We start from the raw sequence: 21705 nt of genomic DNA, 5'->3' as shown, positions 1-21705 counted from the left end.
ATAACTGTTATTCTGATAATCTCACTTCAGTAAATCATTATATTGACTACACATATCTCTTTTGTATCCAAATTATTACCTTTTAATGGTCTTATTTAATCCATTTGTTATCATTCCGGGCCCACTTGGTTCCAGGGAAAATTGTTACAAGCTGAAGGTGAATCGTTTGGAAATGGTGTTTATTTGTGGGTGTTTTACTTCACGAGTGGTGTTTTGTGTACTGTATTTTACATGGTTCACTGGGAATTTAACTAGTAGTGTTTTGTGTGGTACTATACTGTGGTTCACTGGCAAATTGATAGTTGTTGCTAATTGCTTGCTATTATAAGAAGACCCATTTACACATGGCCTGGTAAATGATGTACACTGTTGTATATTTAAATAATAAAATGTACTTTTTTAAGCATATTCATTAGTAACTTTCTAAATCAAATTCAAAATTATAATTCAGTAATAATCGGATTATTATGGTCAGTATATGTTTTGATCAGTTTAAGATTTTAGATAGTTCATTTGAACAGTATGCAAACAACAGTCTTCTTTAATACCTTTATGTCTATAAGCTAATCTGTAGAACAAAGAATGTACACTTAATATGTTCTTGCCTCATGTTTGTCCCCAAAACACTATCATTCGTTTTTATGTAGAACAACTTCGTGCACTATTATCCGAGTCAAAACGTATGTTTAATGTATTAAAAGCGGCAGTTGTGTAGACCTTTACACTTGGTAAATTGGTATAATAGATTCAGAAATTTCACTAAAAGTGGAGAAAGTAGGGTATGCTAATGTTAAATATTACTATAACCCAATTTTGTTTACATATTTTATGATAATCGTTGATGTGTTTATAAAAGCAGCCTGGGCGGAACAAACGCTATATATATCTATGGTTAATAGTCTGTTGTCCAAAATGAATATCAAAAAGTGTATAATTTCATTTTACCTGTCAAAAGGGACATGAGCACACCCCAAGAGCAACCCCTTGGATTTTTCCCCTGCTATGGATCAGCCCCTTGATAGGCAAAGGTTAATGGTGAACAAACAAAATGTTTATATATAAACTGAAGATGTATACTATCGTATAGATATGAAATGATAAACCAATATGGAAATTATCTGGTTTTTTTACACAGTGACATGGCATCTTGTCGTTAAAACTTTATCAAATTAATTTATTTTTTATTTGTCTTGTATTACAATTTTATTCTAAATTGATACACAATTTTTGTATTGACTAATTGTGTATAGTCAGTCATATATTTTTGTACTATAATCAATGGCCAGTAAAAATATATTCTATGTACATTTTGTATGTAAGAGTGTGCGAAGGGTATTTTAATCCCTAATATTGATACAAATGTTGTACAGTAAGCAGTTCTGTAATCACTTTCATTTGGTTTGTTGGCTTTTTGCAAGTTTAAATTCAGTTTATTGGGCTGAAACCAAGTACTGTACAATAATCCTAATTCATCACTTCCTTGCAAGGAAAGTTTCTAGTTTCCCATGTTCAGGTTTTGGGAGAACCAAGTGCTACAATAACATTTATCAGGACATGTACAATTCAAAAGTGAAATTGTTTTCTTTAATGTTTCTTCTGTAAAATATAATCACTTATTTTTCTCTACACTACCGTTATGATTTCAACAATAATCCAAATTCATCACTTCCTTGCAAGGAAAGTCCGGTTCTGGGTTAATTTTCTGGTTTCCTATGTTTGGTTTTGGGAGAGCTGATCTTACTTATGTTACTTTTATTAGGACTTCTACAATAACAATATTCGAAAGTGGTATTATTTTCTTCAATGTTTATTCAATGTCGCTTCTTTTCTCTACACTACCTTTGTTTTTATGAAGATGGGCTTTTGTTTATTAAGTGCCTTGACTGCAATTCAAAAATAAATTTGTACCAGTGGTACACTGTATGATGCATTTAAATAGTTTGTTGTTTTTTTGTGTGAATTTATTGCATTGCCCCTATCCACCTCTTTACCAGTAAATTAGTGTAACCTATTCATCAAGCCAGATTTCCATAACATAACGGCCTTGTTTTACGAAATTAATAGGTGGTATCATGTGGAGTCAACACCGCAAAAAGCGTTGTACTGTAGCCATAAAATTGGCACAGGTTTAAGTCTCAACTCAACTGCTGGTCAAATAAAGACACAACACAGGAGTGTTAGTGAACCCAGTGCATCTTTCAGAAGAGAAGGGTGTTACTGGAGATAGAGGTCCATCTCAGCAATCTTCGTGATAACACTGCACTGTTGAGGGCCTAATCCAAATTTCCTCAATTGAGGATGAATAATATATACAGTATATCCAATCAATGAAAAACTCAAATCCAAGCAGGACAAAACAAACAAAACTATATATTCAATACTATCACATTTACAAATTTATTATGATGTTAATTGTTATACAGACGTATCAGTAGCCAGTTATTTTCAATCATTAGCTATACAGTCCTGTATTGTATTTGTGGGTGCATTGTATATCTGTCTATGGCTTGGGTCCACCTGGTCTGTTCTGTTGAGTGTTCAACTAGAAAATAAATCGGGAAAACAACATTGTTAAATACATTCATACATTTAAAATTGTTAACTGATTTAAATTATTGTTCAATGGTCACGGGGCTTTAATGGTTTTTAAATATTAAACCATAAAAGCACGAAAAACCAATGATTTAATGTTCCTGCTGTTTATATAACACAACAAAAATAGTCAAATATATTGTCATGCTTATGTCTGCATTGCAGGGTAAATTAAAGAAATATGTCATCACATAGCAATAGTAGCGACCTTTCGTTTTCATGACATCCACGCTACTTGACTAAACAGCTCTCAAGTCGAAAAGCCATTCTTCTGTAGTAATATGGTGCACCATGAAAACAAAAAGGTCGCTGATGTAAAAAGAGGTATAAGTTACCATTCTTGGACTGAACCTTGGTGGTGGAGTTCTATCTCGTCTTGCTTCACGGGATCTGTTACGTACAACCTTGGAATGGATAGCGCAACTAACACAGTAATGCAACTTCGCATACAGTTTCGGAAGGGCATAAACTAGAACAGAAAAATTGGTAAATGTAACATTAATTTGTATGAAAATCAATTTAAATTACAATTATGATTTATTTAATTTAAATAGTTTATACTTGTAAAGCAAGATTGTCCAGTGGTCACGGGGCTTTCATGTTATTGAATTAAACTATGAAGCACGTAAAAACCATTGTTTCAATGTTCCTGCATTTAAATATGAACCAAGCAGATGTAACGCCACTTCATTCAATGTCTGCTTGCAGGGTTAATTGTTTTAATGTTGTTATATAGCAGTTTTAACATATTGTCCCAAAAGCGCTTAAAAATAAAGATGGGAGAAAAACAAACTGAATACATTTCATTTTAATTCAAAGCTCATTTGCAGTAAACCAATAAAAATATTTAATGAATCTATGATTCTTGTCATACCAGAGTATACGCTGGCTTCTTCAATATCTTTTACTGCAGCAGCTTCAACAATGTTACGTATGACAAACTTTTTGATAGATTTGTCCTTTGGTACACATCGTCCACAATTGGTGCAGCGCACTGGCCGGACATGTCCGCGCCCTTTCTTGTTTCGACCGTGATTTCTACGTTTGCTTGTCTACAAAGATTAATAATATTAATAATATCAAATAAAATGGTTAGAAATCTGGGCTTAATTCGATCATTTGCTATTGACCTCTCTGAAGCCTAGACTTATTAGATTACGCTTTGAATTATTTAAATTATTGTTCAATGGTCACGGGGCTTTAATGGTTTTTAAATTTTAAACCATAAAAGCACGAAAAACCAATGATTTAATGTTCCTGCTGTTTATATAACACAACAACAATAGTCAAATATATTGTCATGCTTATGTCTGCATTGCAGGGTAAATTAAAGAAACTTGTTATCACGTAGAAATAGTAGCGATCTTTTGTTTTCATGACACCAATGCTACTTGACTACGTAGCCATATGGTGCACATGGACATGTCCTTTCTTGTTTCGACCGTGATTTCTAAGTTTGCTTGTCTACTACTACTAGCCTAAATATAATAATAATAACATCAAATAAAATGGTTAGAAATCTGGGCTTAATTTTTGATCATTTGCTATTGCCCTCTCTAAAGCCTAGACTTATTAGATTACGCCTACCTAGACTATCTATAGACAAACTATAGGTGCCATGTCTGAGTTTTTTAGGCTAGGCCTAGCAAGACTGAAATTAGTGGGTACTGGCAGCACTGCGATTTCTCTACAGCTAAAAGGTAACAGAAGCGGTCAAGGAGTGCAAGCAAGTTGCCGAGTGAGATGGGCTAACGAAGAACCGTAAAAATATCGCAACGAGATGAAAAAATATGCGTATAAAAGTATCTATGTACAACAAGTACTTTTAATAAATGTTTATATGATGAATATTGACTAAATATAAAGCCAATTCATAGTGTATTTAACAAATTAATGCCTACACATGTGACTGAAACCTCACCATATTCACTGCACACGAAAAAAGGCCGTTTTACGCATTGAAAGCGGATGGATAAAGTAAAAAAGTAGTGAGCAAAATAATATTTTGTAAATATTCCATAAAATATATTTAGGCCTACATAAAAAAAGCTATTTAACTAAATTGAAAAACAAAAACTATTGTGTATTTTTGCTAATACACCTTCCGCGTAAAAAAAATATATTTTATTTTTCTTATTTGGGGCGTAGTAATTCTGTTGAAAAAAAGGTTAATCATAAGATGTTGTTTACTCCACACACACGCAGTCAATAATGGATGGCGCTATGCCTTTTCTCAATTTTGTTGCGTGGAGGTTTTACGACAAAACCGTGTTATAGAGAGTGTTCAAAACATTAAAAAAAAAAAAGTACTATAGGTCTATCTCACTGAATTTAATAGTTTTTAGGCTAATTCAGTTAATTCTATGCTCAGATATGGTCGCTCAAAATTATGTTTATTGTCGGACGGGTTAAATATTTTAACATTAATCAAATCCCTTTTTGGTTATCCGCACTTGGCGGATAACCCCTTGTTATTGTCAGGATCTTTTTTTTTTTTTTTTTTTTTTTTTTTTTTTTGGTTATCCGCACTTGGCGGATAACCCCTTGTTATTGTCAGGATCTTTTTTATTTTTTTTATTTTTTTTCTCTTTTTTTTTCTATTTTCTTCTTTCTTTCCACGATTTTTGTTCGCAGCGTATCTCTAATTCTAGTCAACATAAGATTCTATAACTTTGTCATAAGATTGCCCTGTAGCTGTAGATGTGCAAGAAACTTTTTTTTATGAATTTGGAGTCGCGCAGCGTAAGCTACGTGCGATTTTATGAATTTCAATGATTGATCATAGATTGAAAACCAAAAGTCATTTTCTATTGAAACTTCGTGAAAATTTAAGTTATATCATGCGCAAACTTTCTATGGATTAAAAATGGCATGTTTGAAATAAAGTTACGCGCGCACGCGCGTTTAAAATTTCAAATTGCGAAATATCCATTTCTAATCAACTTTCTACGCGTTTCAGGGCATTTTGAGCATTTCAAAAATTCCCAGGCGTGCGCATTTTGTTTACGCGCGCGTGCGCACGTAGCGCAAAAACATCTTTTTTTTGCTTGATTTTTGTTTTTTCAGCCTTTTCTAGTAAATTTACCAACTTTCAATCAATTTCGACTTAAAATCACGTCATACGAGCACGTAGAATTGAACAATTTGCGCGCGTTTTTGAAGAAAAAGTTCAAAAATTTGTCAAAATTATGCCTTTTTTAAAACAGTCATAGATTGTAAACTACGAGGTGAACTTTTTTGAAATTACACATTCTGAAAGTTGATGAGTTGTAGATATCGAATCATGCATCGATATGGCTAACAGGACATAGTGACGTCATCGTATGGCCACTCGAATATAAAATATAGGATTTTTGTCTCTTTCGTCATAGCTCATCACATTTAATAGAGCGCATCTCCACTTATCCGAATTCCATTTCCCCCCATTTTTTTATATTGTCTATGCCAATCAATTATCTTTCGCATGATATACCGTTTTTAAAATTGTGATGACGTCATCATGTCCAAAAGCGTCAATAACTTGGGCCACTTATTTTCACATATTCTTCACTGTATGTAGTACGTATACAATATATAGTGTATACTGTGTATACTTAGGCGTGACGTAAAATAGAGAGCGCACTAACATTTTTTCAATGGCATAATGGTTTTCTCTGCGCAATATTCTAACGTATGACGTGCACGTGGCGTTTGCTCTGCGGATAACCTAACTCGTCCGTAGTGACGAGTTCAAATCTAGTTGGTTATCCGCACTTGGCGGATAACCTCTTGTTATTGTCAGGATCTTTTTTTTTTTTTTTTTTCGATATTCTTCTTTCTTTCCACGAATTTTGTTCGCAGCATATCTCTATCTTCTGGTTAACATAAGATTGTGTAACTTTGTCATAAGATTGCCCTGTAGCTGTAGATGTGCAAGAAACTTTTTTTATGAATTTTGAGTCGCGCAGCGTAAGTTACGCGCGATTTTATGAATTTCAATGATTGATCATAGATTAAAAACCAAAAGTCATTTTCTATTGAAACTTGGTGAAAATTTAAGTCATATCATGCGCAAACTTTCTATGGATTAAAAATGGCATGTTTTAAAAAAATTACGCGCGCACGCGCTTTTAAAATTTCAAAATGCGAAAAATCAATTTCTAATCAACTTTCTACGCGTTTCATGTCATTTTGAGCATTTCAAAAATTCCCACGCGTGCGCAATTTTTTTACGCGCGCGTGCGCACGTAGCGCAAAAACCTCATTTTTTTGCTTGATTTTTGTTTTTCCTGTCTTTTATAATAAATTTACCAATTTTCAATCAATTTTGCCTTATAAATCTCGTCATACGAGCACGTAGAATTAAACAATTTGCGCGCAATTTTGATGAAAAAGTCCAAAAATTTGTCAAAATTATGCCTTTTTTTAAACAGTCATAGATTCTAAATTACGTGGTAAACTTTTTTATAATTACATATTCTGGTAGTAGATGAGTTGTAGATATCGAATCATGTATCAATATGGCTATCAGGACATTGTGACGTCATCGTATGGCCACTCGAATATAAAATATAGAATTTTTTTCTCTTTCGTATAGCTCATCACATTTAATAGAGCGCATCTTCACTTATCCGTATTCCATTGCCCTCCATTTCTTTATATTGTCTATGTCAATCAATTATCTTTCGCATGATTCACCATTTTAAAAATTGTTATGACGTCATCATGTGCAAAAGCGTCAATAACTTTGGTCACTTATTTTCACCTATTCTGAACTGTATGTAGTACGTATACGGTATATAGTGTATACCGTATACACTTTGACGTGACACAAAATAGAGAGCGCACTCACATTTTTTCAATGGCATAATCGTTTTTCTGCGCGCAATATTCCAACGTATGACGTGCACGTGGCTTTAGGACTGCGGATAACCTAACTCGTCCGCAGTGACGAGTTCAAATCTAGTTGGTTATCCGCACTTGGCGGATAACCCCTTGTTATTGTCAGGATCTTTTTTTTTTTTTTTCTTTAATCTTATTTCTTTCCACGAATTTTGTTCGCAGCGTATCTCTAATACTGGCTAACATAAGATTGTATAACTTTGTCATAAAATTAATCTGTAGCTGTAGATGTGCAGCCAAGCTTTTCGGCGATTTCGGAGTTGCGCAGCGTAAGTTACGCGTGATTTTATGAATTTCAATGATTGATCATAGATTAAAAACTAAAAGTCATCTTGTATTGAAACTTTGTGAAAATTTAAGTCATAGCATGCGCGAACTTTCTATGGATTAAAAATGGCATGTTTTACATAAAGTTACGCGCGCACGCGCGTTCAAAATTTAAAAATGCGCTAAATTCATTTCGAATCAACTTTCTACGCGTTTCATGTCATTTTGAGCATTTCAAAATTTCCCACGCGTGCGCAAATTTTGTACGCGCGCGTGCGCACGTAGCGCAAAAACATCTTTTTTTTGCTTGTTTTTTGTTTTTTCAGCCTTTTCTAGTAAATTTATCAATTTTCAATCAATTTCGACTTAAAATCACGTCACACAAGCACGTAGAATTAAACAATTTGCGCGCGTTTTTGATGAAAAACTTCAAAAATTCGTCAAAATTAGACCTTTTTTTAAACAGTCATAAATTCTAAACTACATGGTGAACTTTTTTTAAATTACATATTCTGGAAGTAGGTGAGTTTTATTTCTCGAATCATGCATTGATATGGCTAACCGGACATTGTGACGTCATCGTATGGCCACCCGAATATAAAATATAGGATTTTTTTCTCTTTCGTCATAGCTCGTCGAATTTAATAGAGCGCATCTCTACTTATCCGTCTTCAATTTCCCCCATTTCTTTATATTGTCTAAGTCCATCAATTATCTTTCACATGATTTGCCATTAGTAAAATTGTGATGACGTCATCATGTTCAAAAGCGTAAATAACTTTGGTCACTTATTTTCACCTATTCTGCACTGTATGTAGTACGTATACAGGATATAGTGTATACTGTATATACTTAGACGGGACACAAAATAGAGAGCACAATGAAATTGTTTCAATGGCATAATCGTTTTTATTTGCGCAATATTCTAACGTATGATGTGCCGTGGCCTTTGGTGACGTGGCCTTTGCACTGCGGATAACCTAACTCGTCCGAAGTGACGAGTTCAAGTCTAGTTGGTTATCCGCACTTGGCGGATAACCCCTTGTTATTGTCAGGATCTTTTTTTTTCTTTTTTTTTTTCTATCTTATTCTTCTTTCTTTCCCGGAATTTTGTTCGCAGCGTATCTCTAATTCTGGCCAATATAAGATTGTGTAACTTTGTCATAAGATTGACCTCTAGATGTAGATGTGCAGGACGTTTCGTTTTTTAACTTTAGAGTCGCGCAGCGTAAGTTACGCGCGATTTTATGAATTTCAATGATTGATCATAGCTTAGAAATCAAAAGTCATTTTGTAATGAAACTTGGTGAAAATTTAAGTCATATCAAGCGCAAACTTTCTATGGATTAAAAATGGCATGTTTGACAAAAAGTTACGCGTGCACGCGCGTTTAAAATTTCAAAATGCGAAAAATCAATTTCTAATCAACTTTCTACGCGTTTCATGTCATTTTGAGCATTTCAAAAATTCCCACGCGTGCGCAATTTTTTTACGCGCACGTGCGCACTTATAGCAAAAACATCCTTTTTTTGCTTGATTTTTGTTTTTTCAGCCTTTTCTAGTAATTTTACCAATTTTTATACAATTTCGACTTAATATCACGTCATACGAGCACGTAGAATTGAACAATTTGCGCGCATTTTTGATGAAAAACTTCAAAAAATCGTCAAAATTAGACCTTTTTTTAAACAGTCATACATTCTAAACTACGTGGTGAACTTTTTTAAAATTACATATTCTGGAAGTAGATGAGTTGTTTTTCTCGAATCATGCATTGATATGGCTAACCGGACATTGTGACGTCATCGTATGGCCACCCGAATATAAAATATAGGATTTTTTTCTCTTTCGTCATAGCTCGTCAATTTAAATAGAGCGCATCTCTACTTATCCTTATTCCATTTCACTCAATTTTTTTATATTGTCTAGATCAATCAATTATCTTTCACATGATCCACCATTTTAAAAATTGTGATGACGTCATCATGTTCAAATGCGTCAATAACTTTGGTCACTTATTTTCACCTATTCTGCACTGTATGTAGTACGTATACAGTATATAGTGTTATACCGTATATACTTAGACGCGACGCAAAATAGAGAGCGCACTAACATTTTTCAATGCCATAATCGTTTTTTTTTTTGCGCTCAATATTCTAACGTATGACGTGCACGTGGCTTTTGCGCTGCGGATAACCTAACTCGTCCGTAGTGACGAGTTCAAATCTAGTTGGTTATCCGCACTTGGCGGATAACCCCTTGTTATTGTCACGATCTTTTTTTTTTTTCTTTTTTTTTTTCTATGTTCTTCTTTCTTTCCACGATTTTTGTTCGCAGCCTATCTCTAATTCTGGCCAACATATGATTGTATAACTTTGTTAAAAGATTGCTCTGTTGCTGTAGATGTGCAAGAAACTTTTTTTTTTAAATTTCGAGTCGCGCAGCGTAAGTTACGCGCGATTTTATGAATTTCAATGATTGATCATAGATTAAAAACCAAAAGTTATTTTCTATTGAAACTTGGTGAAAATTTAAGTTATATCATGCGCAAACTTTCTATGGATTAAAAATGGCATGTTTCAATAAAGTTACGCGCGCACGCGCGTTCAAAATTTCAAAATGCGCTAAATTCATTTCTAATCAACTTTCTACGCGTTTCATGTCATTTTGAGCATTTCAAAAATTCCTACGCGTGGGCAATATTTTTACGCGCGCGTGCGCACGCAGCGCAGAAACATATTTTTTTTGCTTGATTTTTGATTTTTCAGCCTTCTCTAGTAATTTTACCAACTTTCAAACAATTTCGACTTAAAATCACGTCATACGAGCACGTAAAATTAAACAATTTGTGCGCGTTTTTGAAAACAAATTTCAAAATTGTGTCAAAATTATACCTTTTTTGAACAGTCATAGATTTTAAACTACATGGTGAATTTTATTTTTTTTTACATATTCTGAAAGAAGATGAGTTGTAGATATAGAATCATGCATCGATTAAGCTAACCGGACATTTTGACGTCATGGTATGGCCACTCGAATATCAAATATAGGATTTTTGTCTCTTTCGTCATAGCTCATCATATTTAATAGAGCGCATCTCCACTTATCCGTATTTCATTTCCCTCCATTTCTCTATATTGTCTAGGTCAATCAATTATCTTTCGCATGATTCACAATTTTAAAATTTGTTATTACGTCATCATGTGCAAAATCGTCAATAACTTTGGTCAATTATTTTCACCTATTCTGAACTGTATGTAGTACGTATACAGTATATAGCGTATACCGTATACACTTTGACGTGACGCAAAATAGAAAGCGCACTAAGATTTTTTTCAATGGCATAATCGTTTTTCTGCGCTAAATATTTTAACGTATGACGTGCACGTGGCTTTTGCGCTGCGGATAACCTAACTCGTCCGTAGTGACGAGTTCAAATCTAGTTGGTTATCCGCACTTGGCGGATAACCTCTTGTTATTGTCAGGATCTTTTTTTTTTTTTTTTTTTTCTTTATTCTTCTTTCTTTCCACGAATTTTGTTGGGAGCGTATCTCTAATTCTGGCAAACATAAGATTGTATAACTTTGTCATAAGATTGACCTATATCTGTAGATGTGCAAGAAACTTTGTTTTTTGATTTTTGAGTTGCGCAGCGTAAGTTACGCGCAATTTTATGAATTTCAATGATTGATCATAGATTAAAAACAAAAAGTCATTTTCTAATGAAACTTGGTGAAAATTTAAGTTATATCATGCGCAAACTTTCTATGGATTAAAAATGGCAGGTTTTACAGAAAGTTACGCGCGCACGCGCATTCAAAATTTCAAAATGCGCAAAATTCATTTCTAATCAACTTTCTACGCGTTTCATGTCATTTTGAGCATTTCAAAAATTCCCACGCGTGCGCAATATTTTTACGCGCGCGTGCGCACGTAACGCAAAAACATGTTTTTTTTGCTTGATTTTTGTTTTTTCAGCCTTCTCTAGTAATTTTACCAACTTTCAAACAATTTCGACTTAAAATCACGTCATACGAGCACGTAAAATTGAACAATTTGTGCGCGTTTTTTTAAAAAAATTTCAAAAATGTGTCAAAATTATACCTTTTTTTGAACAGTCATAGATTCTAAACTACATGGTGAATTTTATTTTTTTTTACATATTCTGAAAGTAGATGAGTTGCAGATATCAAATCATGCATCAATATGGCTAACCGGACATTGTGACGTCATCGTATGGCCACTCGAATATAAAATATAGGATTTTTGTCTCTTTCCTCGTAGCTCGTCACATTTAATATAGCGCATCTCCACTTATTTGTATTCCATTTCCCCCCATTTGTTTATGTTGTCTAGGTCTATCAATTATCTTTCGCACGATTCACCATTTTCAAAATTGTGATGACGTCATCATGTTCAAAAGCGTCAATAACTTTGGTCACTTATTTTCACCTATTCTGGACTGTATGTAGTACGTATACAGTATATAGGGTATACCGTATACACTCAGACGTGACGAAAAATAGAGAGCACACTGAAATTGTTTCAATGCCTTAATCGTTTTTCTGCGCGCAATATTCTAACGTATGACGTGCACGTGGCCTTTGCGCTGCGGATAACCTAACTCGTCCGTAGTGACGAGTTCAAATCTAGTATTTATTTCTTTCCTTACATCCTTCTCCCCCATTTTTTGTGCGCAGCGTATCTCTAATTCTGGCCAACATATGATTGTATAACTTTGTCAAAAGATTGCCCTGTAGCTGTAGATGTGCAAGAAACTTTTTTTTTCAAATTTCGAGTCGCGCAGCGTAAGTTACGCGCGATTTTGTGAATTTCAATGATTGATCATAGAATAAAAACTAAAAGTCGTTTTGTATTGAAACTTGGTGAACATTTAAGTCATATAATGCGCAAAGTTACTATGGATTAAAAATGGCATGTTTCATAAAAAGTTACGCGCGCACGCGTATTTAAAATTTCAAAATGCGAAAAATTAATATCTAATCAACTTTCTACGCGTTTCATGTCATTTTAAGCATTTCAAAAATTCCCACGCGTGCGCAATTTTTTTACGCGCACGTGCGCACGTAGCGCAAAAACATCATTTTTTTGATTGATTTTTGTTTTTCCTGTCTTTTTTAGAAAATTTACCAGCTTTCAAACAATTTCGACTTAAAATCACGTCATACGAGCACGTAGAATTAAACAATTTACGCGCATTTTTGATGAAAAAGTTCAAAAATTTGTCAAAATTATGTCTTTTTTTAAACAGTCATAGATTCTAAACTACGTGGTGAACTTTTTTATAATTACATATTCTGGTAGTAGATGAGTTGCAGATATCAAATAATGCATCAATATGGCTAACCGGACATTCTGACGTCATCGTATGGCCACTCGAATATAAAATATAGGATTTTTGTCTCTTTCCTCGTAGCTCGTCACATTTAATATAGCGCATTTCCACTTATTTGTATTCCATTTCCCCCCATTTTTTTATGTTGTCTAGGTCTATCAATTACCTTTCGCACGATTCACCATTTTCAAAATTGTAATGACGTCATCATGTTCAAAAGCGTCAATAACTTTGGTCACTTATTTTCACCTATTCTGCACTGTATGTAGTACGTATACAGTATGTAGTGTATACCGTATATACTCAGACATGACGAAAAATAGAGAGCACACTGAAATTGTTTCAATGACTTAATCGTTTTTCTGCGCGCAATATTTTAACGTATGACGTGCACGTGGCCTTTGCGCTGCGGATAACCTAACTCGTCCGTAGTGACGAGTTCAAATCTAGTTGGTTATCCGCACTTGGCGGATAACCCCTTGTTATTGTCAGGATCTTTTTTTTTTTTTTTTTTTTTTTTCTATGTTATTCTTCTTTCTTTCCCTGAATTTTGTTGGCAGCGTATCTCTAATTCTGGCAAACAGAAGATTGTGTAACTTTTTCATAAGATTGACCTGTAGCTGTAGATGTGCAGGACGTTTCGTTTTTTGACTTTAGAGTCCCGCAGCATGAGTTACGCGCGATTTTGTGAATTTTGCGTATTTAACATAGATCGAAAACGAAAAAGCAATTTTAATTGAAACTTGGCAAAAGTGTAATTTATATCATGCGCTAACTTTCTATGGATTTAAAATGGCACTTTCCTTAAAAGTTACGCGCGCACGCGCGTTCAAAATTTCAAAATGCGAAAAATTCATTTCTAATCAACTTTCTATACGTTTCATGTCATTTTGAGCATTTCAAAAATTCCCACGTGTGCGCAATATTTTTACGCGCGCGTGCGCACGTATAGCAAAAACATCTTTTTTTTGCTTGATTTTTGTTTTTTCAGCCTTCTCTAGTAATTTTACCAACTTTCAATCAATTTCGACGTAAAATCACGTCACACGAGCACGTAGAATTGGATAATTTGCGCGTGTTTTTGATGAAAAACTTCAAAAAATCGTCAAAATTAGACCTTTTTTTAAACAGTAATAAATTCTAAACTACAAGGTGAACTTTTTTAAAATTACTTATTCTGGAAGTAGATGAGTTGTTTTTCTCGAATCATGCCTTGATATGGCTAACCGGACATTGTGACGTCATCGTATGGCCACCCGAATATAAAATATAGGATTTTTTTCTCTTTCGTCATAGCTCGTCAAATTTAATAGAGCGCATCTCCACTTATCCGTATTCCATTTTACTCAATTTTTTTATATTGTCTAGATCAATCAATTATCTTTCGCATGATTTACCATTTTTAAAATTGTGATGACGTCATTATGTTCAAATGCGTCAATAACTTTGGTCACTTATTTTCACCTATTCTGCACTGTATGTAGTACGTATACAGTATATAGTGTATACCGTACACACTTAGACGCGACACAAAATAGAGGGCTCACTAACATTTTTTCAATGGCATAATCGTTTTTCTGCACGCAATATTCTAACTTAGGTGTCATGCGCGTGGGTTTTGCGATGCGGATAACCTAACTCGTCCGTAGTGACGAGTTCAAATCTAGTTGGTTATCCGCACTTGGCGGATAACCTCTTGTTATTGTCAGGATCTTTTTTTTTTTTTTTTTTGGTTATCCGCACTTGGCGGATAACCCCTTGTTATTGTCAGGATCTTTTTTTTTTTTTTTTTTTTTTTTTTTTTTCTATGTTCTTCTTTCTTTCCACGAATTTTGTTGGTCGCATATCTCTAATTCTGGCCAACATAAGATTGTATAACTTTGTCATAAGATTTACCTATAGCTGTAGATGTGCAGCCAAGCTTTTGGACGATTTCGGAGTTGCGCAGCGTAAGTTACGCGCAATTTTATGAATTTCAATGATTGATCATAGATTAAAAACCAAAAGTCATTTTGTATTGAAACTTGGTGAAAATTTAAATCATATCATGCGCAAACTTTCTATGGATTAAAAATGGCATGTTTTACAAAAAGTTACGCGTGCACGCGCGTTTAAAAGTTCAAAATGCGAAAAATCAATTTCTAATCAACTTTCTACGCGTTTCATGTCATTTTGAGCATTTCAAAAATTCCCACGCGTGCGCAGTTTTTTTACGCGCGCGTGCGCACGTAGCGCAAAAACATCTTTTTTTTGCTTGATTTTTGTTTTTTCAGCCTTTTATAGTAAATTTACCAATTTTCAATCAATTTCGACTTAAAATCACGTCATACGAGCACGTAGAATTGAACAATTTGCGCGCGTTTTTGATGAAAAAGTTAAAAAATTTGTTAAAATTATGCCTTTTTTAAAACAGTAAAAGATTGTAAACTACGTGGTTTACTTTTTTAAAATTACACATTCTGGTAGTAGATGAGTTGCAGATATCAAATCATGCATCAATATGGCTAACCGGACATTATGACGTCATCGTATGGCCACTCGAATATGAAATATAGGATTTTTTACTCTTTCCTCATAGCTCGTCACATTTAATAGACCGCATCTCCTTTATCCGTATTCCAATTCCCTCAATTTTTTTATTATTGTCTAGGTCAATCAATTATCTTTCGCATGATTCACCATTTTTAAAATTATGATGACGTCATCATGTTCAAAAGACGTCATTAGCTTTGGTCACTTATTTTCACCTATTCTGCACTGTATGTAGTACGTATACAATATATAGTGTTATACCGTATATACTCAGACGTGACGCAAAATAGAGAGCGCACTAACATTTTTTCAATGCCATAATCGTTTTTCTGCGCGCAATATTCTAACGTATGACGTGCACGTGGCTTTTACGCTGCGGATAACCTAACTCGTCCGTAGTGACGAGTTCAAATCTAGTTGGTTATCCGCACTTGGCGGATAACCCTTGTTATTGTCAGGATCTTTTTTTTTTTTTTTTTTTTCTTTATTCTTCTTTCTTTCCACGAATTTTGTTGGGAGCGGATCTCTAATACTGGCAAACATAAGATTGTATAACTTTGTCATAAGATTTACCTATATCTGTAGATGTGCAAGAAACTTTGTTTTTTGATTTTTGAGTTGCGCAGCGTAAGTTACGCGCAATTTTATGAATTTCAATGATTGATCCTAGATTAAAAACCAAAAGTCATTTTCTAATGAAACTTGGTGAAAATTTAAGTTATATCATGCGCAAACTTTCTATGGATTAAAAATGGCATGTTTCACATAAAGTTACGCGCGCACGCGCGTTCAAAATTTCAAAATGCGCAAAATTCATTTCTAATCAACTTTCTACGCGTTTCATGTCATTTTGAGCATTTCAAAAATTCCCACGCGTGCGCAATATTTTTACGCGCGCGTGCGCACGTAACGCAAAAACATGTTTTTTTTGCATGATTTTTGTTTTTTCAGCCTTCTCTAGTAATTTTACCAACTTTCAAACAATTTCGACTTAAAATCACGTCATACGAGCACGTAGAATTGAACAATTTGCGCGCGTTTTTGATGAAAAAGTTCAAAAATTCGTGAAAATTATGCCTTTTTTTAAAAAGTCATAGATTCTAAACTCCAAGGTGAAAATATTTAAAATTTCAGATTCTGGAAGTAGATGAGTTGTAAATATCAAATCATGCATCGATATGGCTAACCGGACATTGTGACGTCATCGTATGGCCACTCGAATATAAAATATAGGATTTTTGTCTCTTTCGCATAGCTCATCACATTTAATAGAGCGCATCTCCACTTATCCGTATTCCATTTCCCCCCATTTTGTTATATTGTCTAGGCCAATCAATTATCTTTCGCATAATCTACCATTTTTTAAATTGTGATGACGTCATCATGTCCAAAAGCGTCAATAACTTGGGTCCCTTATTTTCACCTATTCTGCACTGTATGTAGTACGTATACAGAATACAGTGTATACCGTATATACTTACGTGACGCAAAATAGAGAGCGCACTAATATTTTTTCAATGGCATAATCGTTTTTCTGCGCGCAATATTCCAACGTATGACGTGCACGTGGCGTTTGCGATGCGGATAACCTAACTCGTCCGTAGTGACGAGTTCAAATCTAGTTTTCTTTATTCTTCTTTCTTTCCACGAATTTTGTTGGGAGCGTATCTCTAATTCTGGCAAACATAAGATTGTATAACTTTGTCATAAGATTGACCTATATCTGTAGATGTGCAAGAAACTTTGTTTTTTGATTTTTGAGTTGCGCAGCGTAAGTTACGCGCAATTTTATGAATTTCAATGATTGATCATAGATTAAAAACCAAAAGTCATTTTCTAATGAAACTTGGTGAAAATTTAAGTTATATCATGCGCAAACTTTCTATGGATTAAAAATGGCAGGTTTTACAGAAAGTTACGCGCGCACGCGCGTTCAAAATTTCAAAATGCGCAAAATTCATTTCTAATCAACTTTCTACGCGTTTCATGTCATTTTGAGCATTTCAAAAATTCCCACGCGTGCGCAATATTTTTACGCGCGCGTGCGCACGTAACGCAAAAACATGTTTTTTTTGCTTGATTTTTGTTTTTTCAGCCTTCTCTAGTAATTTTACCAACTTTCAAACAATTTCGACTTAAAATCACGTCATACGAGCACGTAAAATTGAACAATTTGTGCGCGTTTTTTTAAAAAAATTTCAAAAATGTGTCAAAATTATACCTTTTTTTGAACAGTCATAGATTCTAAACTACATGGTGAATTTTATTTTTTTTTACATATTCTGAAAGTAGATGAGTTGCAGATATCAAATCATGCATCAATATGGCTAACCGGACATTGTGACGTCATCGTATGGCCACTCGAATATAAAATATAGGATTTTTGTCTCTTTCCTCGTAGCTCGTCACATTTAATATAGCGCATCTCCACTTATTTGTATTCCATTTCCCCCCATTTGTTTATGTTGTCTAGGTCTATCAATTATCTTTCGCACGATTCACCATTTTCAAAATTGTGACGACGTCATCATGTTCAAAAGCGTCAATAACTTTGGTCACTTATTTTCACCTATTCTGGACTGTATGTAGTACGTATACAGTATATAGGGTATACCGTATACACTCAGACGTGACGAAAAATAGAGAGCACACTGAAATTGTTTCAATGCCTTAATCGTTTTTCTGCGCGCAATATTCTAACGTATGACGTGCACGTGGCCTTTGCGCTGCGGATAACCTAACTCGTCCGTAGTGACGAGTTCAAATCTAGTTGGTTATCCGCACTTGGCGGATAACCCCTTGTTATTGTCAGGATCTTTTTTTTTTTATTTTTCTCTTTTTTTTTCTATTTTCTTCTTTCTTTCCACGAATTTTGTTGGTCGCATATCTCAATTTCTGGCCAACATAAGATTGTATAGCTTTGTCATAAGATTGACCTATATCTGTAGATGTGCAAGAAACTTTGTTTTTTGATTTTCGAGTTGCGCAGCGTAAGTTACGCGCAATTTTATGAATTTCAATGATTGATCATAGATTAAAAACAAAAAGTCATTTTCTATTGAAACTTGGTGAAAATTTAAGTTATATCATGCGCAAACTTTCTATGGATTAAAAATGGCATGTTTTACATAAAGTTACGCGCGCACGCGCGTTTAAAATTTCAAAATGCGCAAAATTCATTTCTAATCAACTTTCTACGCGTTTCATGTCATTTTGAGCATTTCAAAAATTCCCACGCGTGCGCAATTTTTTAACGCGCGCGTGCGCACGTAAGGCAAAAACATGTTTTTTTTGCTTGATTTTTGTTTTTTCAGCCTTTTCTAGTAATTTTACAAACTTTCAAACAATTTCAACTTAAAATCACGTCATACGAGCACGTAGAATTGAACAATTTTCGCGCGTTTTTGTTGAAAAAGTTCAAAAATTCGTGAAAATTATGCCTTTTTTAAAAAAGTCATAGATTCTAAACTCCGAGGTGAAAATTTTTAAAATTTCAGATTCTGGAAGTAGATTAGTTGTAAATATCAAATCATGCATCGATATGGCTAACCGGACATTTTGACGTCATCGTATGGCCACTCGAATATAAAATATAGGATTTTTGTCTCTTTCGCATAGCTCATCACATTTAATAGAGCGCATCGCCACTTATCCGTATTCCATTTCCCCCCATTTTGTTATATTGTCTAGGCCAATCAATTATCTTTCACATAATCTACAATTTTTTAAATTGTGATGACGTCATCATGTGCAAAAGCGTCAATAACTTGGGTCCCTTATTTTCACCTATTCTGCACTGTATGTAGTACGTATACAGAATATAGTGTATACCGTATATATTTTGACGTGACACAAAATAGAGAGCGCACTAACATTATTTCAATGGCATAATCGTTTTTCTGCGCGCAATATTCTAACGTACGACGTGCACGTGGCCTTTGCGCTGCGGATAACCTAACTCGTCCGAAGTGACGAGTTCAAATCTAGTATTTATTTCTTTCTTTCCACACTTCTCTCCCATTTTTTGTGGGCAGCGTATCTCTAATTCTAGCCAACAGAAGATTGTATAACTTTGTCAAAAGATTGCCCTATATCTATAGATGTGCAAGAAACTTTTTTTTTCAAATTTTGAGTCGCGCAGCGTAAGTTACGCGCGATTTTATGAATTTCAATTATTGATCATAGATTAAAAACCAAAAGTCATTTTGTATTGAAACTTGGTGAAAATTTAAGTCATATAAAGCGCAAACTTTGTGTAGATTAAATATGGCAGGTTGCGAAAAAAGTTACGCGCGCACGCGCGTTTAAAATTTCAAAATGCGAAAAATCAATTTCTAATCAACTTTCTACGCGTTTCATGTCATTTTGAGCATTTCAAAAATTCCCACGCTTGCGCACTTTTCTCACGCGCACGTGCGCACGTAGCGCAAAAACATCTTTTTTTTGCTTGATTTTTGTTTTTTCTGTCTTTTATAATAAATTTATCAACTTTCAATCAATTTTGCCTTAAAATCTCGTCATACGAGCACGTAGAATTAAACAATTTGCGCGCAATTTTGATGAAAAAGTCTAAAAATTTGTCAAAATTATGCCTTTTTTTAAACAATCATAGATTCTAAACTACGTGGTGAACTTTTTTGTAATTACATATTCTGGTAGTAGATGAGTTGTAGATATCGAATCATGTATCAATATGGCTAACAGGACATTGTGACGTCATCGTATGGCTACTCGAATATAAAATATAGGATTTTTTTCTCTTTCGTATAGCTCATCACATTTAATAGAGCGCATCTCCGGTTATCCGTATTCCATTGCCCTCCATTTCTTTATATTGTCTAGGTCAATCAATTATCTTTCGCATGATTAACCATTTTAGAAATTGTGATGACGTCATCATGTCCAAAAGCGTCAATAACTTTGGTCACTTATTTTCACCTATTCTGCACTGTATGTAGTACGTATACAGTATATAGCGTATACCGTATATATTCAGACGTGACGAAAAATAGAGAGCACACTGAAATTGTTTCAATGACTTAATGGTTTTTCTGCGCGCAATATTTTAATGTATGACGTGCACGTGGCCTTTGCGCTGCGGATAACCTAACTCGTCCGTAGTGACGAGTTCAAATCTAGTTCTATGTTATTCTTCTTTCTTTCCCCGAATTTTGTTCGCAGCACATCTCTATCTTGTGGCCAACATAAGATTGTATAACTTTGTCATAAGGTTGACCTATAGCTGTAGATGTGCAGCCAAGCTTTTGGACGATTTTGGAGTTGCGCAGCGTAAGTTACGCGCGATTTTATGAATTTCAATGATTGATCATAGAATAAAAACTAAAAGTTGTTTTGTATTGAAACTTTGTGAAAATTTAAGTGAGATCATGCGCAAACTTTCTATGGATTAAAAATGGCATGTTTCACAAAAAGTTACGCGCGCACGCGCGTTTGAAATTTCAAAATGCGAAAAATCAATTTCTAATCAACTTTCTATGCGTTTCATGTCATTTTGAGCATTTCAAAAATTCCCACACGTGCGCAATTTTTTTACGCGCGCGTGCGCACGTAGCGCAAAAACATCTTTTTTTTGCTTGATTTTTGTTTTTTCAGCCTTTTCTAGTACATTTACCAATTTTCAATCAATTTCGACTTAAAATCACGTCATACGAGCACGTAGAATTGAACAATTTGCGCGCGTTTTTGAAGAAAAAGTTCAAAAATTCGTCAAAATTATGCCTTTTTTAAAACAGTCATAGATTCTAAACTCCGAGGTGAAAATATTTAAAATTTCAGATTCTGGAAGTAGAAGAGTTGTTTTTCTCGAATCATGCATTGATATGGCTAACCAGACATTGTGACGTCATCGTATGGCCACCCGAATATAAAATATAGGATTTTTTTCTCTTTCGTCATAGCTCGTCAATTTAATAGAGCGCATCTCTACTTATCCTTATTCCATTTCACTCAATTTTTTTATATTGTCTAGATCAATCAATTACCTTTCGCATGATCCACCATTTTAAAAATTGTGATGACGTCATCATATTCAAATGCGTCAATAACTTTGGTCACTT

At 34.3% G+C, this 21705-nt stretch overlaps 1 protein-coding gene across 3 annotated transcripts in view; it reads right to left on the bottom strand.

The window, feature by feature from the left end:
- Window positions 1-2373: 2373 nt before the first annotated feature.
- LOC140040484 (small ribosomal subunit protein eS26) overlaps window positions 2374-21705 on the bottom strand; it is a 375295-nt gene continuing 355963 nt past the window's right edge. For 2 of the 3 annotated variants that reach the window (XM_072086468.1, XM_072086470.1), the window contains exons 2-4: window positions 3467-3645; window positions 2928-3061; window positions 2374-2542 (exon numbers count right to left, since the gene is read on the bottom strand). In XM_072086468.1, the coding sequence (XP_071942569.1) occupies window positions 2501-2542; window positions 2928-3061; window positions 3467-3645 (355 nt within the window). In that variant the 3' untranslated portion in view covers window positions 2374-2500. Of the gene's footprint in view, window positions 2543-2927; window positions 3062-3466; window positions 3646-4513; window positions 4559-21705 lie in introns of those variants that run through there. The other variant, XM_072086467.1, reaches the window with a different exon arrangement.

Source organism: Antedon mediterranea, chromosome 2 (assembly GCF_964355755.1).
Source record: "Antedon mediterranea chromosome 2, ecAntMedi1.1, whole genome shotgun sequence".
Taxonomy (NCBI): Eukaryota; Metazoa; Echinodermata; class Crinoidea; order Comatulida; family Antedonidae; genus Antedon; species Antedon mediterranea.
Note: the sequence above shows the minus strand (reverse complement) of the source record. Positions and strands in the feature narration are given on the sequence as shown.